Genomic DNA, 23,900 nt, shown 5'->3' on the forward strand with positions numbered 1-23,900 from the left:
GATTGGATTTTGCACACAAAACACATGTATTTTATAAAATATGATGGTAAGTACTTTTACTTTTAATATTTTAAGTACATTTTCCTGATGATACTTACATACTTTTACTTCGCTAACATTTTCAAAGCAGGACTTTTACTCGTAACAGAGTATTTCTACAGTGTGGTATTAGTACTTTTACTTAAGTAAAGGATCTGCATACTACTACTCCCACCACTGACTGTATTTGCAGATCCGCTTGATATTTGCAAATCATTTTTGTGAGTTTACAAACCTTATTTTTGTATTTGTGAAATGTGTTTTATATTTACAGATTGCACATTTGCACACAGATTGCAAATTTGTTTACACAAACTTAATGAGACATATCTCATCCCATACAGACCACTGGAAATGGCTTGCACTTGGAACTTATCTACTAAAGCAGCACCTGAAACTCTCCTGAAGTGCAACCACAGCGCCCAACATTGCAGAAACGGTTACACCGCTGGCGCACAAACTGTGCAAACTTGAGTTCCTAACATTTTCACCAGGAAACAAAACAGCAATAAAGATAAAGCTCAACAGGATGTCACCCACTATACCATCTCGTTCTGGTGCTTGCTGTATACACACACACACACACACACACACACACACACACACACACACACACACAGGGACAAGGGAGGAGGCAGGGGCGGTTGCATTGGGGGAAACGGGTTAACAGCAGGCAGTTAGAAAAGGGGTGTGGAAAGAGCAGAAAGAGAGAGAGAGAGGCCAAAGGAGTGGGGCCGTATAAAGAGCAACAGAACACAAGCCAGGCTTTATCCTGCTTGACTGTCCTGCTCACTTAGACCTCACAGGAAACTCCCGACTCCACCGGCCCTCACACACTCACTCATTATCACCCACTGCACTTTTTTTTACTCTCACACAGTCCCACCAACTGCGCTGAGTCTGACCAGAGAGGATGGCTGCGTCCATGTGGAGGATGAATGGGCTCTGGAGAAGGATGGCTGGACTTCTGGTGCTCTGCGCTCTGTTGCTCAGCAGTGAGTACTCTTATTGATTAAAGTATCTTATTTTGCAGCTTTGGTTCACTCCAATGTTCCCTCTCTTCTATCTACAGTACACAGAGTCTTATGTTATGTGTGAGGTCAAACTTTTTGCCCTTCTTTTGTTTTTGTCTGTAAGAGTCTCTAACATTATAGTGGGCAAAAATTGCCTTTCACGTCGTGCAGTATGTGTACATCAACAGTGGCTTTCTACACACTTGTTGTGGGGGTTTGCTTTGATGTGTTCTACCATGAGGTTGCACACAGATGCAGAGAGGCATGGTTAGCAGTGGGGTGGCTGCAGACACAAAGGGTCTGCTCAGTAGTGGAAAGTTGCAGTTGAGAATAATCACGCTTTACATCCTGCAGTGCATCTGGGTGGAGCTAACCATGTGTTTGAATGTGTGTAAAATGATTAGACAAAACAAGCACACAAACACAGCATCAGACCAGATACGGGTATTTTTCTGTTGCATATATGCCTGACTGTGATTTCAGGGAGTTCTAAAGATATTTAATTTATAAGTGAGTGTGTGTGGGAGCTGCATGCATGCAACATATTACAACGTGACCACATTTAACATGGATTCAACAGAGAGCAAAAATAGTTCCCTTAACTGTGTTCCCTGCAGATCTGCAAACAGTACTGTGTGTCATGTGTGACATGTGTGTGTGTCTGTCTGTCTGTCTCTCTGTCTGTCTGTCTGTCTGTCTTTTTGTGTGTGTGTGTGCGTGTGTGCGTGTGTGCGTGCGCATGCGTGAGAACGTGTGGACTCACTGGGCAGTCCACTCCAAATCAGTCTCAGGGCCGATGCTAATTGCAGGGTGATGTATGGCTTGGATGGTGCTGCTGCCTCGCCGGTTGTAAAGCAGGACTAGTTCTGGTTCAGCCCAAAGTAACGACTTCTGCAGAGCCATTAGGCTCCATCTATGGCCACAGGGGCGGGGAACATTTGGGGGGGACCTTGAGTGGACTTGGAGGAATATTCCAGACTGATGACAATAACTAAAGGGTTTACTTTAAAAGGGAAAAGATGATATGATAACATGATAAGAAGATCATATGATGGCGGAACATGTTTGTAGTTTGCATAGTAAAAAAAAAAAGGCACACCGCATACTGTCTGCATCAGCAGCTTAACAGATGGTAATTAGATTTACATGGAAATCTAATTACTCTGGGCACACCCCACCAAGAAATCAAACAGCGTCGACGATTTAGACACAACTTACAACCAAGCATGTATTTTTTGTTTGTTACTGTTGATTGGAAAACAGACATTCTGCTATCTTATTATCTCTATAATTAGGATGTTGTTTTAGTGTTTTTAGTGATGGTGATTAACTGTTAAGAAAATAGGAATAGTAATAGGATCTTACATGAACGGATGGCACAAATGTCTTGCTTCTGTTTTAGGTTTTAGCAGACAGCTTCTGACTTCTACTTTTAACAATATCACCAGGGTGTTGTCTCAAGTCTGCTGACCCATCCTCCTATTCTTCACCACATCCAACAGCAGTCCTCTGATCACATGGACCTGCTACATTGTGGACACTTGTGTCCAACTGGCATTTTGGTGCGAATTTTCAGAGGCATGGCCCCATATGGCTCCAAAAAAACAGATACGGAAAACCTCACGCTTAAAAACATGCAATGGTTTATCACTTTTACAAACTATTTTAACTATGATCTACATCCCTCCAGTTCTACCGTTCTGTGTCGATCATGTTTGTGGCTATTTCTGTTTTGTTTTGATGACATTTTAAACAGCCAGCCGAGTCACAAGAGACTGATCTGTCTCCTCATTAGCTCTTTTTCACAATGTAGGACCGCGTGGCTGCAGCCGTATATATGGGTCAGAGGTCTAGCCCCCGATGATGTCGTTATTCATTCAAAGACATTTTAATGTTTCTCGCTTCTTAAATCTACATGAAAAGGACTCTTTGTTAAGTATATACTGAGATATGCGGAGGCGTTCCACTGCACAACTCTTGTCGTGTCTTGTTCTCAGTGGGGAATCGTTGTGTGTCGGGAGGTTAAATCGATGCCACATCCGATTCAGTTGCAATGATGTCATTAGCCACAGAAGGAGCGAATGGGTGTGGCAGCTGATCCTCGGCCTGTCTTGCTTGCTTCCTTGTTTGCATGCTTTGTAGTACAGAACAGAAGGTTTAGAGGCTCTAAAACTCCGGCGTAAACATAAGAAAAGATATTCATTTTTAAACCAAAACGCAGCAGTGCAAATGTAGCCGGAGAAGAGGCTGACCATTAACTTATCTTTCTGTCTCGTATTTAGAATAAAGCTTAGATCGGGCCCAAAAAAATCAAGCCCGACCCTACCCGAGCCCGTGCACGTTTTGTCCGAGCCCGGCCCGGCCCGACACATTTACTGTAAATATGAGCCCGAGCCCGATTTAAACCCGACAATTTTCAAGACGTTCTCAACTACAATTCCTTTTACCTGTGGGTAACAGATCAAGGCAGCAACATAATCAAAGCCCTGGAATCATATAGGAGACTTTCTTGTCTCGATCACCTAATTAATACTGTCCTTCGGCACGGTCTGCATGCCGACGCACTGGCCGACAACGTGCCGGATATAGGAGAGACCATATCTGCTACTAAAGCATATCTGAAACAATCTGGCCTGGTTGCGCAATTATCGAAGACAGTGCTACAGATGGGGGAGACACGATGTAGCACAGTTTACCTCACACTCAAGTAGAGCTTAGATCGGCCTAAAAAATCAATCCCGAACCTACCCGAGCCCAAGCACGTTGCGTCCGAGACCGGCCCGGCCCGACACATTAACTGTAATTATGAGCCCGAGCCCGATTTAACCCCGACACTTTTTTAATACGTGGGCCGTTATAACTGACGTTCTCAACTACAATTCCGTGTTGTTTGAACTGCAGAAATCTGTTTAGGATAACGCAACAAGGACGAAGCATGTCAACTGCGCTGTTTGTTTATTCAGAACGGAACGGATCGCAAATGGATCTGAATGAAGAAACGTAAAAAAAAGAAACAATGATGAACAACATATTGTTATCACTGCCCACGACTTGTTTAAACTGCTTCCATACCTCCGACTTTCCTCCACACTTGCTCAAAAGTAATTCTCCTGTTTTTCTTTTTTTCTTTACATCTTCAAGCTCCATGTTGCACTTAAGATACATAATACAGCCCAGCATGCCCGGTGTGATGCGTGCGAGAGGAGGAGACTCCGCCCGTAAAGTGCTGCATTTTGTAACTGCAGCCTAAATTTTGTACACATTTGTTACTTTTATATAGCTTATATATATATATATATTTTATAATATTTCTGATTATGGCATAGCTTTCTCCCCACCCAATTAGGCCAAATAGGTAATGGATAAAAAAAAAAAAAAAATTGCTTGATCAAGGGTCTGGCCCGGGCCCGGCCTGAGGATAGTGGCGGAAAATAACGTGTCGTGTCGGGCTCAGGTCGGGCTCGGGTCGGGCTTGGGCTCAGGCCGAGAATCTAAACTCTACACTCAAGTCAGTGCAGGACATATACCCAGAGCTACGGGAGAAGTTGGAGAGGCATAGCTTTCTCCTCACCCAATTACACTAATAAGGTAATGATTAAAAAACACAAATGCTTGATGAAGGGCCCGGACAGAGGATAGTGGCGGAACATATCGGCTCGGGCAGAGAATCTAAACTCTAATTTAGAAACCAGCAAACTCACTTTGCATAGGCCTTGGACTTACCACTCATCCAGCAACATGTTTTATGGAATCAGAAAAGTAAATTTTTAAGCCTCAGGCTGAGTCAAAGACAATGTGCCATCACAATATTAGCTTTGGCAGAATATATGTTGGACTGGTGTACTGAAGGCTGCAGCTGAAAAGTGCAATTAATTGTGCTTATCTAAGACTCAGTTAATAACATTTGCAGCCGGAAAACCATCTTAGTTTGGATTTGTAGTCTAGAAACACTGATTCAGGCACACAGGAGTAAAAGGATGAGTGGATGGAGGGCGGGATGCAAGAGAGACAGGATGAGAGCCTTTGATGCACTTGATAAGTGAATGTGTTTAACTTTGCTAATCAGAGCAAACATCCGTGTCATGTATCAACAGGCCAATCACCTCGCTTCTCCGACAAACAGGTTTAGTTTCTGCTCCCACTTCCCATGGCTGTCATTCAGTAGTTATGCAGGCGTGCAAATATGTAGCACCAAAATGGGCATGGACTGCAATGTTGGATGATGTCATTCAACGCCTCATGGAGTATGTTATAAGCTGACGCTCTCTCCAAGATTTTGGGGGAAAAGCTCAAACTTCAAGTCTACTGTGGAGAAAGGGGAAAACATTGCGTCTTTCTTATTTCAGCTTAGCGTCTAGAATGATGCTTCTGTTGCTAAGTCAGGGCCTCAGGCAGCGCTGAATGAGCTGTGACAATTGCTATTTGAAACCAAGATATTCACTCGTGGTTGGGAGATTCCAAATTTGGCATTCATGTGTTCTTGTGTGAATATGCGCGAAGCCATCAATGCTAAGTGGAAATCCTTTGTATGACACGCATTTAAGTGGCCTTCAATGGAAGAGAGATACACAAAAACTCAGATACTGCCAGTGGTGGAATGTAACTAAGTGCATTTACTCAAGTACAGTACTTAAGTACAAGTTTGAGGTACTTTACTTGAGTCTTTTCTTTTCATGCCACTTTCTACTTCTACTCCAATACATTTCAGAGAGAAACATTGTACTTTTTACTCCACTACATTAATCTGACAGCTTTAGTTACTAGTACACAAAGCATATAAAATACCATGTTTCATTATAAATTAATGACCCCACAGTATAACGGCCTACAAGTCTAGCTGAAATGATTAGACCATTAAACACTTAGTTAATTGACAGAACATTATTTTTACAGTGTTGTATTAGTATTTTTACTTAAGTAAAGGATCTGAATACTTCTTCCACCACTGCATACTGCAGAATTTTTTAAATGTAAGAAAACATGTCCGGATCCAAACTTTAAAAAGAGGACAGCACACGCTTTCCAGAGAGTAGAAATCAGCATCCATATCTTTCTGCACGGACGTGTACAAGACTTTGTTTCTCATATAGAAGCTTCGCCCTGCCAACGTAAACTTGGGCAGAATATTGCCACTCTCTTTCTCATGGCCCTTGGCTATTGACCAGCATTCTTTCAGTCCTGCGTTGTGATGAAGTCTGATTCACGTCATCTGCTGGAGGGTGTGGGTCTTTTCTTACATAAGCCTTGGCAGATAGTGGTCTGATGTCAGTCTAGGGTGTGTGTCCACTTGGGCCCAAAGTTATGGCTGAGGAGCCACGTGAGCTCGTGGAGTAATTAAACCTGGAGCCTGTGTTGTGTCAAACTGCCAATTTGCTTCAGTGATTCCTACATGTGAGAGAGCCAGGTCAGGCTACAGCTTAAACCGTTAAAATATTCTTACAAACTGCCTGACATCAATGTCCGTTCTGTTACCTCCTCTGCTAGCCGCCACCAGACGATCACCATAACAAAGGGAGGACATTTAAAAAATGCATTTTCTCTCTCTGAATTACTGTATCTTCCTTTGTAGCCAACTTTTTTTCTCTAAAGAAAACGTATTAATGATAAGAAAACAAAAAACATGTCACCACACCGACTAAATGATCATCCAGGGGAAAAAGGGAGTTAACTTGGGGAAGTAGATCATCTAGCAACAATATTTACCTAGTGAAACAAACTTAATGAAAAGCAGACGCCGTGCTAGCATTCAAATCTTCCTTTTCCAATTACTGCTGTTCTGGTGAGCTTATTGTTCCTTGTTCCCCTGGCACCCTGCTGCAATTTTACAGCTGTTGGTTTTTACCAGCATAAAGGAGGGGGGTTGCCCTCTCCTTCTGTTTCACCTTCATTTTCAGCCCAGATCATTTTGGCAGGACAAGGCCGATAGAGAAACTCCAGATATCACTGCAGCGCTCAGATCTAAATCGCCTGTATGTGCAGCTAATGAGCAGCCCCGAGATTATAGTGTGAATTCTAAAAGCAAGAACTTGGAAGCACTCTCTGCTTCTTGTGTCATCCCTGGCTTTTCATGCTGGCTCAAAACGAAAACCTCAGCAACAGCTCAGTGATCCTCCTCACACTGATTGATTGATCCAAGGTGAAGTCATGCTAAACACCAGTGGAAAGCAATGGGCACGTATAACACATAGTGTATTTTGGATAGCCAGTCAGGGCCGTCTTTAAGGAGGGGTATAGTGTTTACCCTGGGGAATAAAAGCACTTAATGAGCCTTGGCTGAGGCCTTTTGACTGCCAGAATAATTGCTCCTGGTAATTAATGTTTAGTAAAAGGCATGTCGTTGAAGCCACGCTTTATACTTTGTAACTGATATCACAAGACTGAATGTTTCCATCCACTTGTCAATTGAATTATCTGAAGTTCGCTTAAAACCATTCATGCGAATAAAGCCGGTGAAAGTGTGTGTTCCATCCAACGGCTTTAAAGCGAATAAAAACCTGTGCATGATGATGTCACATGCTGTTTTGCGATGAAATTGGTATATCGAATTGATTTGAGACACTTCAAGGTGTTTCCATTCCTTTTCGCACTGAATCGCACAACATTCAAGCAAACATTTGCGAACAAAGTTTGCTAGCCAAAATGGGCCGCGACTTCTACCTACAAATGACTAATATTGCACAAGTTGTAATAGTGCTTATGTGCCAGCTGATAGCAACATATCGAGCTATAATAAGACAACGACGACGCTATCAAAACATTGCAATGATGGTGCAGATGCACGTAAATGCCAGACAAAGATTTTTGCTATCTTAAATAGCCTTTATATTTCGCTCGTAAATTAAATTTAAATTTAAAAAGTCTCTCGTCTCGTCGTTCGTTCACTCATATCTGTCTTTGTTGACACCTGCCATGTCTGCAAAGAAAGCAGAAATACGTGGCGGAAATGAATAAAACTTTTTCTTTGTTTTATGGCGGGTTGCAACCATAAAACGACCTAAAATGTAATCACAATTTATTATTTATTTGGCAAATAACACATAAGCCGTTTACCAATTAAGAGAAAATCCGATGAGATTGAACGTACAAACTTTGTGTCGATATTCTAGCCTGGATGCCAGCCAAACTTAACCCCGCCCCCACAACATTTGAGGTCGGGAAGTTCGGTCTGGACTTGATCCGTTGTGGAGCAACTCTGCTCAAACCAGAGCTGTTCGGACCAATCAAATTGTCAGGGCGGGCTTTATACGATGATGGACAGATGATCAACAGTAACATAATCAACCACATCACCAAAGAGCGCTTGGGTTGAATTTGTTTACAACAAAGATGGCTGCTGCTGGATTGAAATGTGTAGATTCCGCCATCGTGTCTGTTATAGAAGATATCGACAGCGCATTCATTTTAAAAGAGGAACAGAGAACCGCGATCACATATGTATAAACATTGCCACACCTGTCCGCACGACACGGAAACTGCCACCTCTGCCTTTGCTCTGTCGAAGCCTGCCATTGACTTGCAGCTTCTGTGACGTCTGTCTCCGTTGCTGTGATTGGTTGTAGGTCTACCCAATTGAGTGCAGAGGCATTTTCTTTCCTGGTTCGGTTGAAACACGCCCCATAATCACAGTCCAATGGAGCAGTATCAGACTCATATTCTGACTAGAATCTGAGCATGATGACGTCAGGCTATCGATATTCATGAAATTCAATCAAATTTTACTGTTTCCATAAGGCATTTTCTTCAATATTACTTAATTCGCATAAAAAAACATGTAGATGGAAACATGGCTTGTGTCCTTTGCTGAAGGTCCTGAGTTTGGTCTTTTCATTTGTACTGTGTGTGTGTGTGTGTGTGTGTGTGTGTGTGTGTGTGTGTGTGTGTGTGTGTGTGTGTGTGTGTGTGTGTGTGTGTGTGTGTGCATGTATTAAACAGTATGCGTGATATCTGGAAGGCTATAACATTATTACTATTATTTCTCAATCTCCCTCTCCTACTTTAGCTCCTTAGCCTCAATCACTGTGGAGCCAGATTGTTTAGGGCCATAGGTTCCGATATCTTTTTACAACCTCTCCCCACACAGGCTCATGTAAAAACAGCAGCTGGAATGGGTCCATGGACATCTGCTGACACAAAGTAGAGAGCAGCTGGTGTTTCCAGTTTCTAACAAAACGGATGAACTGTTTTGGACACAGGTTTTAAGTTTCACTGTCCTGCTGAAACTATTTTAATGAGTGAATTAAGGGTTGAATAAAAACAATGGTTAGTAGCTGCCATCAATCCTAATGTTGCCTTTTCATTCTTCGCTTTGGTCCCTCTAAAGTTTTCTGCCTTTACTTTCAGCAACCCAGTATCACATGAAGGCAAAGGCGAATGTATAAGTTAGAGTAACATTTTGAATAAATGATCACATCAAGCCACTGTAACGCAGAAGACGGCCGCTGCGCTGTTCCCTCCGTGATAACAGTTAGTGTGTATGCAGTCTATATCCACAACCTTCCACTTCCGGGATTGATCCGTTGCCGTCAGAAATTCTGCCGGATGTCCTGTTACCTCCCGCTTTATTTGGTTGTAATCCTAAACTCTGGTGGATTTCTGAGGACTATGGTTAACTGCTCCTCAGATCTCTGCAGGGTAAATCCAGACAGCTAGCTAGACTATCTGTCCAATCTGAGTTTTCTGGTTCACGACTAAAACAACACGTGTTCCACCAAAACAAGTTCCTTCCCGAGGCTATTTTGCAGAGGCGCCGTGGCTTAGCACCGCCCAAGACGATTGTGATTGGTTTAAAGAAATTCCAATAAACCAGAGCACATTGTTCTCCCATCCAGGAATGCTGTGTGGACTAGCCAGACCCTCCTGCGCATTGTTGTGGAGGAAAGTCTGGCAAAGGGAGACTAGTGCATATGTGATCCCACTCCAGGAGTGTGTCTCTGTATTCCAGAGTGTTATCTGTAACCCCCAGTATGTTCACCTCTTGAAGAGGTCAGTGCATGCCGTGTGCTGTGACAGCCACATCCTGTCCTAGGATGTGCACTGATAACATTCCGAAACAGTTGTCAATTCCTTTTCAATTTTTCCTTTTGTCAAAACTATCTTGTGTTTTGTTTAAAAGCACCAGGGGTGTGGGCAGGGTGGAAGAGTCAACCTATACCACTCGTCTGTGCAGAAACAAAAATAGTTCTCACGTTCAGGGGCCCGAGCGGTGTATTCCTGGGATGTATTTTCTTTCTGTTTGTCACTGCAGTAGCAAGTAGGAGTAAAGCCGACTGTGTTTTCATGGCTACACTTTTTATTTTTCGTACAGCCAGAGAAGTTAGACAATGTAATATTTGTGGCGTACTATGAGACCACATCATTACCTAGAGGATAGCTTTTATATGATTGCAGAAGCTGTTATTCTAGCCTATAGGCAGACAAAAGATTGTCTCTCATCTAGTGCTGAAACAATTTGTTGACTAATTTGTTACTTAGGGCTGTGCAATTCATCGAAATTTTAATCAAGATTACGATTTTGGCTACTATTGATCACAAAAAGAGAGTAATCGAGATGAACAATTATTTTGCACATTAAGTTTTGCAGATAAACTCTCATTTTGTCTTGTGTTCTGAATGATTAAAAAAAAGTTCAAACTGGAAACGTATTAAGGGAAATTTCACAGTTCTAGGTGTTTCGTCTCTTGATTTGTTTACCTGTTTCACTGTTTTTTAAGTTAAATAATTGCAACATCTTTCCAAAAGTCAATGAGTAATAGTGTTAAATAATCGTGATTTCAATATTGACCAAAATAATCGAGCAGCCCTAAATTGACAACAATTCAAGCAAAAATGCCAAGTATTAAGTGGTTCCGCCTCGTCAAATGTGAGGATTTGATTCCAATGTAAAAACAAATAATTTCTTCATTCCTCGATCTTGGTTGGCCACAAATATGTCCACCCTCTCGTAGCATTTCTTAGTCCCAGAATTCCCTTGAGGATCTGTGAGACTGAAAGAATTCCTGAGTTAAGCTGTAGTGACATTTCTCCTGGTAGGGAATAAAAAGAAAGGAGTGAGGGGAAACTTCAGTGGACATCTGGAAGCCGAGGACATGGATAAGTAAGGAGAGGAGGGTGTGGCACATTATGACAGCCAAGGTGTTGTCTCTGCGGTCTGGGTGGAGGTCAAATGCAAGATTTAGAGCCCCCATTGCTCATGATGTCAGATACTTCTCATCTCTCTGACAGTACAGCACATATGCAGGGAGGGGAAGAGCTCCCTAAGGAGGACTTTCTGCAGCAGCTGTCCCCTGCTCATACACTGACTGCACCCGTTTAATCAGGTGTGACTATGTTTGTTTCTGCTGCAATCCCCTCGCTCTCTCTCTTCCCCACCCTAAATCTGAGCTCTGGAATGGCAGGAAGGGTGAAAGATGGCAGTCACAATGGCAGCATCACGTCAGGGAGAGAATGGGCAGGGCTGTGACAGATGAGTGAGGTGGGGACATGCGAAAGGAAAGCAACTATTGAGCAGCAGAGCGGCAAGAGTGCAGCATGCTGAAATCAAGCTGTGTGTAGATTTTAAAATGAACACACTAGGATCAGCAAAGTTAAAGTATTTGGTGTGTGTGTGTGTGTGTGTGTGTGTGTGTGTGTGTGTGTGTGTGTGTGTGTGTGTTGTGTTTCCCTTATTTAGTTAGCCTTATTAGGGCTGGGTTCAAATAATCGATTCTCCTATTAAAATCGATCTTTGTTTGAGTGATCTGATATCTATTAATAAAATCCCGAAATCAATTTTTTAATACATGCCTTTTCATCATGGATGTGGTAATGGAAATGGAAATCCTCGGCGATACCCAGCTCTAACCCTTATTATTAGTATCAGCATGTTAGAGTGATGTCTACACTCACTCCAGAGAAAAGTTATGCACTATACGTGCTGTGTGATTAGGTCTGTCATCATGAACTTATGTCACTGTGTCTGTTAGAGTATAAGGGGGAGTTGGGAAGCTTTCCCCCAGGGAGGAGGAGAGTTGAAAAGAGGTTGGCTGACAGGAAACAGAACCAAATGTAAAAACATAGGATCTGGCTTTCAAAATAACTCCATTATATAAAGTGATGATGAGACACAGTCTCCCCCTCTACTTCTCTACCTTATCATCGCTCTCCCCTGAGTCCTCTAGAGTTTGAATGCCTAGGAAATATATAGTTAGACACAGAAACTTCTCAACACTCACATCTGCATTTAGCTCATCACTGTTCATCATGTATGCATCGAGTGCTCCACGTTTTTATGCGTTTGTGTCTACCTCAGCCTTGTAGTATGATTTATTTTGAGCGTGGACTAGATCCTGGAATTCAAGCAATAAGTGATGATGTTCAAATACACGGTTTGTCAACTCAGTATTGACTGTTCTTAATCCATTTCTCCGTTTATAATTCACTACAGTCAGTTGTGAAAAGTCTTGACAAACTTCCAAAGGGTTAGGCTCTAACATGCACCTGATAGCTAATATTTTTTTAGGAGCTGCTTATGTTCCCTTGGTGTTTAATCGGAAAATAGAAGTACATGAAGTACAGTTGGGACAGACCAGCAACACGTTCCAGCAGCATGTCAGCAATAACGATTGTGGTGTTGTAAATCTTCATAGGCAGGGCAGGAAACTTGCCAGGGGCTTCGTATGCTAAATATGTAAGCAGGCATGGTGCTGTAGTCCAGTGGTTCCCAACCTTTTCTGTCCGAAGTGCCCACACAGACCTGTCACTTGAACTCATGTACCCCGTCGTTGATTCCTGATGTATGTTCCAAATGTAAAACTCCTAATATAAATTATTTAAAAGTGGATATTGTTATTTTTTTCATAATTGTCATCAATGTAAAAGTCAGTTTGGTTAGTTAATCATACCAATGCTAGCGTACTAGGCTACTGCTACTTGGAGTGAAGCTGAAAGTTTCAACCATTCATCCATTAAAGTTACCTTTAGCTAACTATTTTGACCATTACCCAAATGTTAACTAATCATTTGAACTGTTAAGTCATTACGTTTGGCTACCTGTTTAAACTCCTGTGCTCGCTTGCCAACTAGTTTTCACATTCTTACATAACAACACGTAGCATTTAATTAAATTTGTTTTTATTTATAGTATCAAATCATAACGAGTTATCTCGCGACACTTTCCAGATAGAGTAGGTCTAGACCACACACTATAATTTACGAATTCCAGTAATTCAGGTGTTCCAGTTGACCTAATGTTAATATGTGGATATATATATATATATATACATATATATATATATATATATATATAATATATATATATATATATATATATATATATATATATAGTTATAGTATTTATAGTATTTTATAGTATATGGTATTTATTTTTTAAATTAGCTACTCTCCAACTTTTCTACATACCCCCTGGCAACTACAGAAGTACCCCCAGGGGATACACATACCCCTGGTTGGGAATCACTGCTGTAACTTGAAGCATGCACCAAATTACCTTTGTCATTTGCTGGTGAAAAATCCGCCTTTTTGTTGCCTTACAATTGCTGTTGATTTGTCCAACCACAGGCAAAAAAATGCAGCATTTGAACTGACACTCAGCATCATAGGCCCATATCGTATCCTCTCTTTAAGCCTATAATTTAATTCTTTACATCTGGCATGGCTACACACCACACACCACGTCAAAGACTGGAACACCCACACTGAAAGCTTTAAGGAGGACAGCCAGGGCAGGAACTCCACTTGATGTAGCCCAGTAGTGAAGATCAGAATTGAACCCAGAGGTTACATAGTCTGCAGCCTTGGCCTTGTGCTTTCTGAGCCCATTAAAAACTCTCTGGAGAGACACCAAGGTTGTGTTTATGGAGTAGGAGTGTTATGTATGTTTCTCTGAGTTTGTGTTGAGACTGGAGGTCCTAAGGCTTCATATTGATGCTGAGGGGCCTGGCTGGAAACACAGTGAGATTTCTCACACAGCTGTCCGATGCCTCTGTGTCCACAGTGGTGCAGTGTTTTCAGCATGTGACAGTTTAAAGGGAGTAGATGTGGGTGTATGTATGCATTATGCATACATGTGCATTATGAGCATTTATTTGCTTTATATATCTGTATGTGTGCAGAGTCTGTGAGTTGAAACAAGAAAACTTTTTTATACAATTATTTATACTTTCTAAGAAACTACAGAGGTAAAACACTTCCATCATAAAACATAAATAATCATGCTCCCCAACTAACTGGTTATACAGTATAGTGCTTTAAAAACATTCCATAGATACCTTTTGCCAAAATAATATAATTATATACCTAAGAGGCATAAACTGAGGTACTAGGTGGATTTACTGCTGTGGAGACTAAACATTTTTGTCCCACATCACTCTTTTACACATAGCAGCTCAAGCCGAAGGCAATTAGCTGAAGGCTCTAATAGCACAGTTAAACATTAGTTAAACATTTATGCCCACTTACACCAGTTAAAATGGAGCACATGACCAGATTTGGATAGCGTTCAGCCAGTTGACGCCACTGTCAAGATAAAACACACTACAGGAGGGAGCTATATATTACAGAGCCCCGTCCACAGTGCTGTACACATACTATCATGGTGGCCACTCGACCAGCTGTGAAAAAAATGATGTAACACTATCTTTTATTTGAGGTTCTAACATTCCCACAAGGAACTTGGATTTTGTTCCAGAGTGTGTTAAAATTCGGTCATGTTTACAGGATTGCAAACACACACAAAGCATCTAAATTTGCCTCATTTGTATAAATATATCTGGTGATTAACTAAATAACTGTAGTGGTGCACCAAACACATTTTTCCTCTGATTGCAGCATAGTTTTGGTTACATGTGAAACTGTTTACACGTTGGTTTCCTTCCATGCGGATGGGAGTGTAAAGAAATGATGTTGCAAGATGAATTGGATTACAATGCTGTCCTTGTTCGCCTCCGATTTATACCCCAAAGTTAGTTCTCTTGTTTTGATTGATCAATTCCTGATTGATGTTCATTCATGTTTTCCTCAACATTATCAAGCTTGCTATCAACAGTATAGTTGAAAGTTAAAAAGAGAGACTTTGCCGTTATCTGTACATATAAATCAACATATTGTTAAGGATATTTACATGTCTTAAAGGGGTGGTTCAGAATTTTGGACATAGGACCTCATTTCCAAGTTAGCCAGTGTGTTATTAATCAGTGGAGAACGTTTTCAACACTTTTCATCCAGTCCTTCCAGTTGCAGAGTTCGCTGGTGCTAGGCTAGCGCAAGTCAACGGTATCTGCTAGCTTGCCACTCTTACCCACTCCACAGTACACCCGAGACAAATAAATTATAACGCCAGACTATCTATGTAAATGTCTGTGTTGCTAGAATAATCTTAGAAATAAAACTACCCTTGCATCGCATTGCAATAGTTATACTTTGTTCCCTGTAGTTGGTAGCATAGGCTACAGCAGCAACGGAGTGATATTACCTAGGCTACTGAGAAAGCCAGTTTCCATGACAATCACACAAGTTTATTTACCTGCCGCTGCAATTTGCATGTAAACTGTCTGAGCTTACATGACTTTTCTGTCAGCAATTACCTAAAGTTAGCGGTTAGCCCAGCCAGGTATCTACCAAGAGTGTAGCTATACCGTTGTGGTGCCCATCTGTGTGGTTTATTTTTACAATTTCTAAATGCACGCTGAAACACCATGTTGCCTAGTCCTTAGTTTCCAATCCAATGCTTGAATACCAATGTACTAGGCTACTACTAGGTGTCCCGACTGTAGTGCGCTTCTCTGTTTACTTTTCGGCACAGTACTACTAACCGGGGCAAAGTAAAATGCCGCCGCGTCTGAGAAACTACTCCCTCAAAATGTAATGCGATCAATGAGATTCAAGGGTAGTTTTATTTCTAACATTATTCTATCAACACAGACATTTATATCGATAGTCTGGCATTATAATTTATTTGCCTTGGGTGTACTGTGGAGTGGGTAAGACTGTTTTTAGTGGCAGGCTAGCAGATACTGTTGACTTACGCTAGCCTAGCACCAGCGAACTCTGCAACTGGAAGGACTGGACGAAAAGTGTTGAAAACGGTTTCCACTAATAACACACTGGCTAACTTGGAAATGAGGTCTTATGTCCAAAATTCTGAACCACCCCTTTAATATTAATCTAACATTGGACTTTAGAAAGTCAAAAGGTAATTCAACCTAGGGAAGCCATTTTTGCAATTACCTTAATCATCCCTCACATGAACTTGGGAAATGCTTTCCTACTTTTCTTAACCTTCCTATGTCAGAAAGGTTTTAGCACCACCCAACCTAATCCCAAGATTATTACAGAAACATGATCTCTCCCAGGGGTTGGATGTGTAGTCAGGAGGTCATGACTTCTGACTGAACTGTTTATTTGCATAGGCTGCAGACAGTAAGAATTGGTCCATATGTGACTCCTAATTAGTAAGAGCCCCTGAGAACACATGCCAAATTGGTTTGGCATCTTTGGGTTGGGCATGAGGTTTGCTTCACCAGGCCAAGCTGTTCAAACCAACCCTCTGCCCTGACCTCATTCACACTATCATAACTAACATTCCACTAAGCTTGTGCTTTACAAATTTCATCCCAAGATACCACGCATCTGATGCAATGATGATCTATAGTTCCAGATTTAACCTTTTATGGTACAAAACATCATCAAATCACTACAACAGAGAGAGGCCCCTTCCTAAACTGTATCTCCCAAAATGCCCCACTCTGCTATCGGGGTTAGAGCTTAGGTCAGGTTATGGTTTGGCGTAGCAGAGATAATTGGTTGGGTTTAGGGTAATGTTGAGGTGTGGTTAAGCATCTCAGAAGAAGCCTGGTTGGTGCATATCGAAAGGGTAACAGATTTTGACACAACACTGCTGGTTCTGCTGATTTGGCCCATACCAACAGGCCCAGCACTTGGAGCTGAAGTAGAGGCTGTGACCGCTCAGAGAGGCCATTAAGGTATTTTAAAACCCTTAGCACCCAATTGCAACCATTTGAGTCAAAACTCCTTATCAAAGTCATAACTCAGTACAACCTCAACACACAGACAAATCCCAGAAAAAGACGCTACTTACTCCAGGTTTTACCTAAGAATCATCAGGTTTTTACGTTTTCTTCCGCATCAAAGTAATCCATTAATAGTTGTCCATGATTACATTGCAAACAAGTACTGCTAAAGCTAATTTGTCATTTTTTAATGGTGCCAGTTGTAACCATAGATATATAACTATATCTATGGTTGTAACCCACAACTAACAAACTGTATCCATGGCAATGTTGTACTTCCTGTTTGCATTCCCAAAGCCACAGATGTCTCAATTTTGTCTGATGGTGGGCCCACAATGTGTCAGACTGGTACAACAAGATTCAATAAACGTAGCAAAGGCTAAAATTGCCTGTTCTAATCATGCAATCTGTATCTGCTTACCTTACCTGGATAATGATGTTAAACTAGCCATCAAAGAGCATTGATTCATCTGATGAAAGTCAATGTGTTTAAGTTGCTGTCTCTCTCTCTCTGTGTCTAACTTGCCCTCCTTTTCTTGCAGATGAGGTGATGTGTCAGGATGATGCAACAGTAGATCCCACAGATCCACCTGCTGCAGCCACCAGTGCAGGTAGGAGCCTTCATAAACGTGCAATGAGACTTTAAGTCATCATGGGGTCAGGGCAAGTTCAGCAGGACTTTTGAGAAATGATTCCATTTTCTTAAGTTATATCGCTCAACGTCTTAACTTCTAATGGTACGTGTCCACTGTGGCATTTTGGAGCCATCTAAGTACAGTTTTACCTTTCACCGTTAACTCCTTTTTTGACAGCAGGGATCGCCCCGCTTTCCACCCATTAGTTAGACGCTTGGTGGGCTTGCCACTAGCAGTTATCAATTTCTCTTCAGTGAACACTGACAAGCAAAGAAAACAGGCTACACCCTCCTTCCACTGTGATGGCTTTACCTGAATGGACAAACGCTTCACTCGTGGGCTGTCTGCTCCCGGATTTCAAAACAGGTCCAACATGGCGGCTCGTTTGGAAACTTTTGCTTATTTTATGAAAATAGTTCACGGAAAATTTCATTTTAGATCAACAACAGTCAATTTAAAAGATTTTCGGGAGTTTTTAAGAGGCGGCGAGTTGAGCTAGACTTGCCTCTGACTTGCATAAAATAGCCTGGACCTCAACTTTATGCAAATGAGGAGCGGGCAACACCCCAGCTTTTTGAAAGTCGCCACAGCGCTACCAAAATGCATTGCCCGGCGCTGCTTACATAGATAATGAATGGGAAGCGTGGAAATGACACGTATTGACCATAACAGAGCCTATAATGTCGTACGACACGACAAGTGACAAACCTTGATACATCCACTGTGTGCCTGTGTATAAAAGCATTGTCCTTGGATTGTGTTCTTAGTGACGGACGCTGCAGCTCCAGGTGCCATAGCTTCAGATACTACAGCTCCAGATGCCATAGCTCCATCTACTACAGCTCCAGCTCTACATGCTACAGATTCTCCCACTGTTGGAGGATCTGCTAATTCCGCTGCCTCTGTAGATGATCGAATCCAAGCAACCGTTGTAAACATTGTACTCGGCAACTTACCGTCTATTGCTGTCGTCACGGAAGGCCCCCGCACTGTAGTGGTGAGTACCATGTTCCTGGTGCTTCTCTACTTTTGTACTTTTCAACATCTGGAGTTAGTATTGGCATCAATATAAAATAAAACTTAAATAAATACTATACATTTTTATGCTTTTAACAGTTTCACAGACATTTTTGTAAAATATACCACTTTTGTTTTAAAGGAAGATTGTTTTGATAAAGACTGATGTTGTGGTTGCAACCATATTTGTAAAGTGTGCTGTCTTCTCCTGACCTCCAATGTCTCTGTGACCTGGCTTCCTGTCTCCACAGCCTGAAGTGATGTGTGTTGGAAAAGAGGACGTTCTAGAAAGTAATGCTGTCAAGGTTGAGTTGGCAACAGATGATTGTGTGAGTATGAGTTTATCTCTTTATATAGATATTCAGGTCAATATCGATGCTATGCCATGACGTATTTATAGGTCATATTGTCTTGCTTAATGTCAAGTTGTCGTAACACAAACATCTCAGACAATGCTAACTTAGCATCAAAAGTTTCATAATTTACCGAATGACACTAAATGACAACATTCAGAAACATTCATAAAGACTCCTTCATGTTCATGACCGGTGTCATGTCATGGTTATTCAACTTTCAACTTTATTGATATTGTCCCCGAGGGGCAATCTGCAATCAGACACACAGCATAACAAAAGACAACAAAAGGAAATCCACATTAAGTGGAGCACTGAAAATAAGCAAATGGAATACATAAATCACATCATTTAAAGTAGTTATCCTATAATCCATCATTAAGGTGCCAGCCATTCCCTCATAAAGTGCTAGTGCAATAAAATCCAGATAAATGAACACAGACATCTATAAAAACCAACCTAATAATAAAATCTGAGCAGCAAGTACCATCACAAATGAAACTACAACCAATCCATACAAATCTAAACCAGTACAATCAATGATAAAACTAAAACGGACCCTAATGCCCTATATACACACACACACACACAGTAAGAAATACCATAGAAATAACAAGTCAGTATGACAGTGTCACGTCAGTCTTATGCACACCCCTAAAAACAAAGTGTTACTGATATTCTCACTAGATCAATCCACCAGCACCAAATCTACATCCTATCACTTGTATGTCATTCAGCTTGTACCAAAAGCCCTCCTCTACTCCCTGAAAACAGGCAGAATCGAGCTACCAACAGTTGTCAGGTTTGCTGTAGTAAAACCCAAATGCAGATCGGACCAGGAGAGTAAGTCACACAGTTTATTTTCAGACCAGGGGAGGAGGAGTCCAGGTGGGTTCCGAAACAGAGAGCAGCTGGCTGGTGGACTTGAACTTGAACGGTAGGCGATGGGGTCTTCAGGACCGAGATCAGAGAATCCTTTACTATGACAGGGAGCTCAATAGTCAGTTGCAGGCTAGTCTCGCATTAACAGACCCTCCTCCACAGCATTCTGGGATGGGAGAGGAACGTGCTCTGGTTTATTGGCATTTCTTTAAACCAATCACATTTGTCATGGGCCGCGCTAAGCTCCGCACGGAGCAGCTGCAAAATAGCCTTGGGAAGAAACTTGTTTTGGTGGAACATGTGTACGTTCAAAAGTTGTTTTAGTCGTGCGAGAGAAAACTCAGATTGGACAGATAGTCTAGCTATCTGTCTGGATTTAATTTCCTTCGGCACTGGAGCAATCACAGAAGTGGAACGTCGTGGATATAGACTAGTTGCAGGCTAAAATCACAGGCAAAAAATTGAGAACTAACGCTATACTGGTAGCTGTGAAACAAGAGAAGAGAGCTGAGCCCAGTTACCTTCTAGTGACACGTTCCTTTTACCAAAAGCTTATCTGGCCCCCTACACCTTGGGTGTAGAGGAAGTGGCTTACTCTACTTAGAGGAAGAAGATGAATGTGTTTTTGAAGGGCTACAGTTGGAAATATGGCCCTGATAAAGGCAGATCCTTTCGCAGACATTCCTCAGGCGTTGGAAATCTTGAGACTGTGTTCCTGGAGGGAGACAAATGAAGAGGAGGGCTAATGTTTCTTCTCTTGCTCTGGGGTCCTTAAGAAAAAAGGGAGGAAGAATAGCAAGGGTGTGGCTTCTTTTTCTGTTTTTTTTATTTAGTTTCTCTTTTTTTTTTTTACAGCCTTTAATAATACACAGATTTCTTTTTACATCAGGAACGAGTGAGATATATGTCATATTTGAAGCCATCTAAGTACAGTTTTACCTTTCACTGTTAACTCCTAATTGTGTGCGCAGTGGTTAGATAATGCCTCAAAGCACAAGTCATTGTTACATTGTACAGTATGCCAGTCCAGGTGCACCTAGCTGAGGCAGCAAGTCAGATCCCAGTCCGCATACTTAAGTTAGCCTCTATCTGGGTCAATACTATAATACATTTTATTTAAAGGCGCCTTTCTCGGCACTCAAGGACACCGTACAGTGATACATAAGACATTTAAAAACAGCAAAAAATAAGAATACAACAACGATAATAACAACAGAAAGAGGCAGAGCAATCGACATTAAGTGGAATAGGCAGTTTTAAACAGATGTTTTTTGAGTTGCAATTTGAAATAGGGGAATGAATCGATGTTTCTAAGTTGGGGTGGTAATGAATTCCAGAGACGGGGAGCAGAGTGGCTGAATGCTCTGCTCCCCATGGTGGTGAGACGGGCGGAGGGGACAGACAGGTGTATGGAGGAAGAGGATCTGAGAGAGCGGGAGGGAGTGGGACGCTGGAGGAGATCAGACAGATATGGGGGGGCGAGGTTGTGGATGGCCTTGAATGTAAACAGGAGGACTTTGAATTGGATATGGAGCCAGTGGAGCTGTTGGAGGACAGGAGTGATGTGGTGGATGGAGGGGGTGAAGTTTATGGAGGGATTTGTGAGGGAGGCCGAAGAGGAGAGAGTTACAGTAATCCAGACGGGAAATGACAAGACTGTGGACAAGGATGGCGGCAGTGTGGGGGGGTAAGGGAGGGGCGGAGGCGATTGATGTTTCGTGGGTGGAAGTAGGCAGACCGGGTAATGTTATTGATGTGGGGTTGAAAGGATAGTGTGCTGTCAAGGATGACACCCAGACTCTTAACCTGGGGGAAGGGTGAAACGGAGGAGTTCTCAATAGTGAGAGAGAAACTGTCGGTTTTGGATAAAGTGGATTTGGTGCCAATGAGGAGAACCTCGGTTTTATTACTGTTTAATTTGAGAAAGTTTTGGGTGAACCAGGTTTTTATTTCAGAGATGCAATCAGTAAGGGAGGTGGGTGGGAGAGGGACTATGTCATCCACAGAGCCAGGGCCATCTGCAGAAGTCATATGTCCACCTCAACCTGAAACTAAACATGTACACTACAGTGCCAGAAGCCTTGGCCAGCTGATGATTAATTTAAAATGCATTTAGGAAAAAAATACAGGATTGAGTGAATGGCATGAAAGACCTTGATAAAGGAACAGCCTGTATCAATGGAACAAATTTAATAAAGCTATGACGCTCTGAATTAGTTGAAAATAAGAAAAGTCTTTTTCAAACCTCTCTAAATCCCAAAGTCATAACCGGTCACTAAAAAAAGGCAGTATTTAACGCTCAGCATTATTTCAGTATCAAATGAAAGAGAGTGTGTGTGTGTGTGTGTGTGTGTGTGTGTGTGTGTGTGTGTGTGTGTGTGAATGCAAACCAATTGCAACTCATCTGAACTCCAGCCACGGGTGCAGGAAGTTGTGATGGGTCACAAGTGACAACAGACAGATGGAGAAGAGAATGGGTTCAAATAAGTACATGATTTAGCCATTAAAGTTCCTCCCTCCAGAGTTCCTTCCTCCGTGCCTCAAAGATCTGGGTGTTTCAGCAGAGTCCAGCTGTGGGCCCACTCCCAACTAACTGAGGATTCAGGGTTTGCTCACAGTGGTCTTCTGGGAACACCGAGAGCTGTCTGGATCACATTACAGAAAGTGAAGCGTGTTCCCAAGTCGCAAAGCTTAAAGTTGTGCAATGAGGTGATATCATAGTTCAGGGTTAAAGGTGGGAAAAAGAAGGTGTGGTCAGCACATTTTCTATCCAACTGCATTTTGTCTCCACGACTCACACAAAGGCCTGCGTGCGCTGATGGTCAACGGGGAAAATTCAGGAACATACATTGGATTGTTGGCCCCAATGATCATCCAAAAGAGATACAATTGTTGTGAGGAGCAGGGAATTGTGGACCCAAATGCAGAGATGAGGGAGGAAGGCAGGAGAAGGTTTGAGCTCAGGGGTTTATTTTACCAAAGAACAAGGGCAATGCCAACAGAGAGAGTCCCAACAGCCAAGGGCAAAAACTTCCGTCTGAAAATACAAAACACAAGGACAGGAAAACCAAAAACCAAAAGGGAGTACAGACCTTGACGAGACTGACACAGGGAGATAATACATACCGACACGCTGACAGGGAAAAAACACAAAACAATCTGACAAGAGACAAAGGGAACACAGAGGCTAAATACACTAGGTAATGAGCAAACACGGGACAGGTGACACCAGGGCTGGGGAACAGGTGGAGCACATTAGACAATCACACAGGTGGGAAAACACAAGACAGGAAGTAAGACTAGACAACACAAGGGAGAAAACATAGAACAGGAAACGGAAACATACAGGAACACATCAATCAATATACAAAACAGGAAACCGCAACAGAAATATACAAACAGGCAACAGAAATATAAACAACCCCAACAGAAATATCCATAACCACAACAACAATGTCTATAATCTGGGTATGTAGGAAGCTACACCGAAAATGTGAAATTTGTTCAGGCTTTTGCAGGTTTTGAGCTAAGTTCATGCTTAATTTGCCCCAATCACAAATATACACTGTGGACTACTATAAATACTATTTTTATCATACTATGTGATGCACTTTGAGAGGCATGATTTCATAAAACGTGCTGCACAAAATGGTTCAAACTAAGTTTAGAGTCTGCATTAAGTTTTTTTCAGACAGCTATTGTGAATTAGTACTGCACTGACACAGAAATCCTTTCTTATAGGAAGCATCTAAACGCATTTTAACGGAGAACCCTGCAGGCTGGTGCGCCGGGGAAAAGTGTACTCTAAAAATCTTTCAAGAAAGCAACACTATGCTTGTGACCAGTGATGATGGTTGGTATTAAAGGTGTCCTTCAAAATAGAATAACTTGTACATGCACAGTTTTCATTTATTTGTGACACTGTCATACATTATT

General features: G+C 41.9%; 1 protein-coding gene across 1 annotated transcript in view; it reads left to right on the forward strand.

Moving 5' to 3' along the window:
• si:dkey-261h17.1 overlaps window positions 1–23,900 on the forward strand; it is a 44,047-nt gene that overhangs the window by 16,159 nt on the left and 3,988 nt on the right. The window contains exons 2-6 of the mRNA XM_031290480.2: window positions 920–1,034; window positions 17,620–17,688; window positions 18,480–18,709; window positions 18,981–19,058; window positions 23,706–23,817. Of these exons, the coding sequence (XP_031146340.1) occupies window positions 953–1,034; window positions 17,620–17,688; window positions 18,480–18,709; window positions 18,981–19,058; window positions 23,706–23,817 (571 nt within the window). The 5' untranslated portion in view covers window positions 920–952. The remainder of the gene's footprint in view (window positions 1–919; window positions 1,035–17,619; window positions 17,689–18,479; window positions 18,710–18,980; window positions 19,059–23,705; window positions 23,818–23,900) is intronic.

Source organism: Sander lucioperca, chromosome 12 (genome assembly GCF_008315115.2).
Source record: "Sander lucioperca isolate FBNREF2018 chromosome 12, SLUC_FBN_1.2, whole genome shotgun sequence".
NCBI classification, from domain to species: Eukaryota; Metazoa; Chordata; class Actinopteri; order Perciformes; family Percidae; genus Sander; species Sander lucioperca.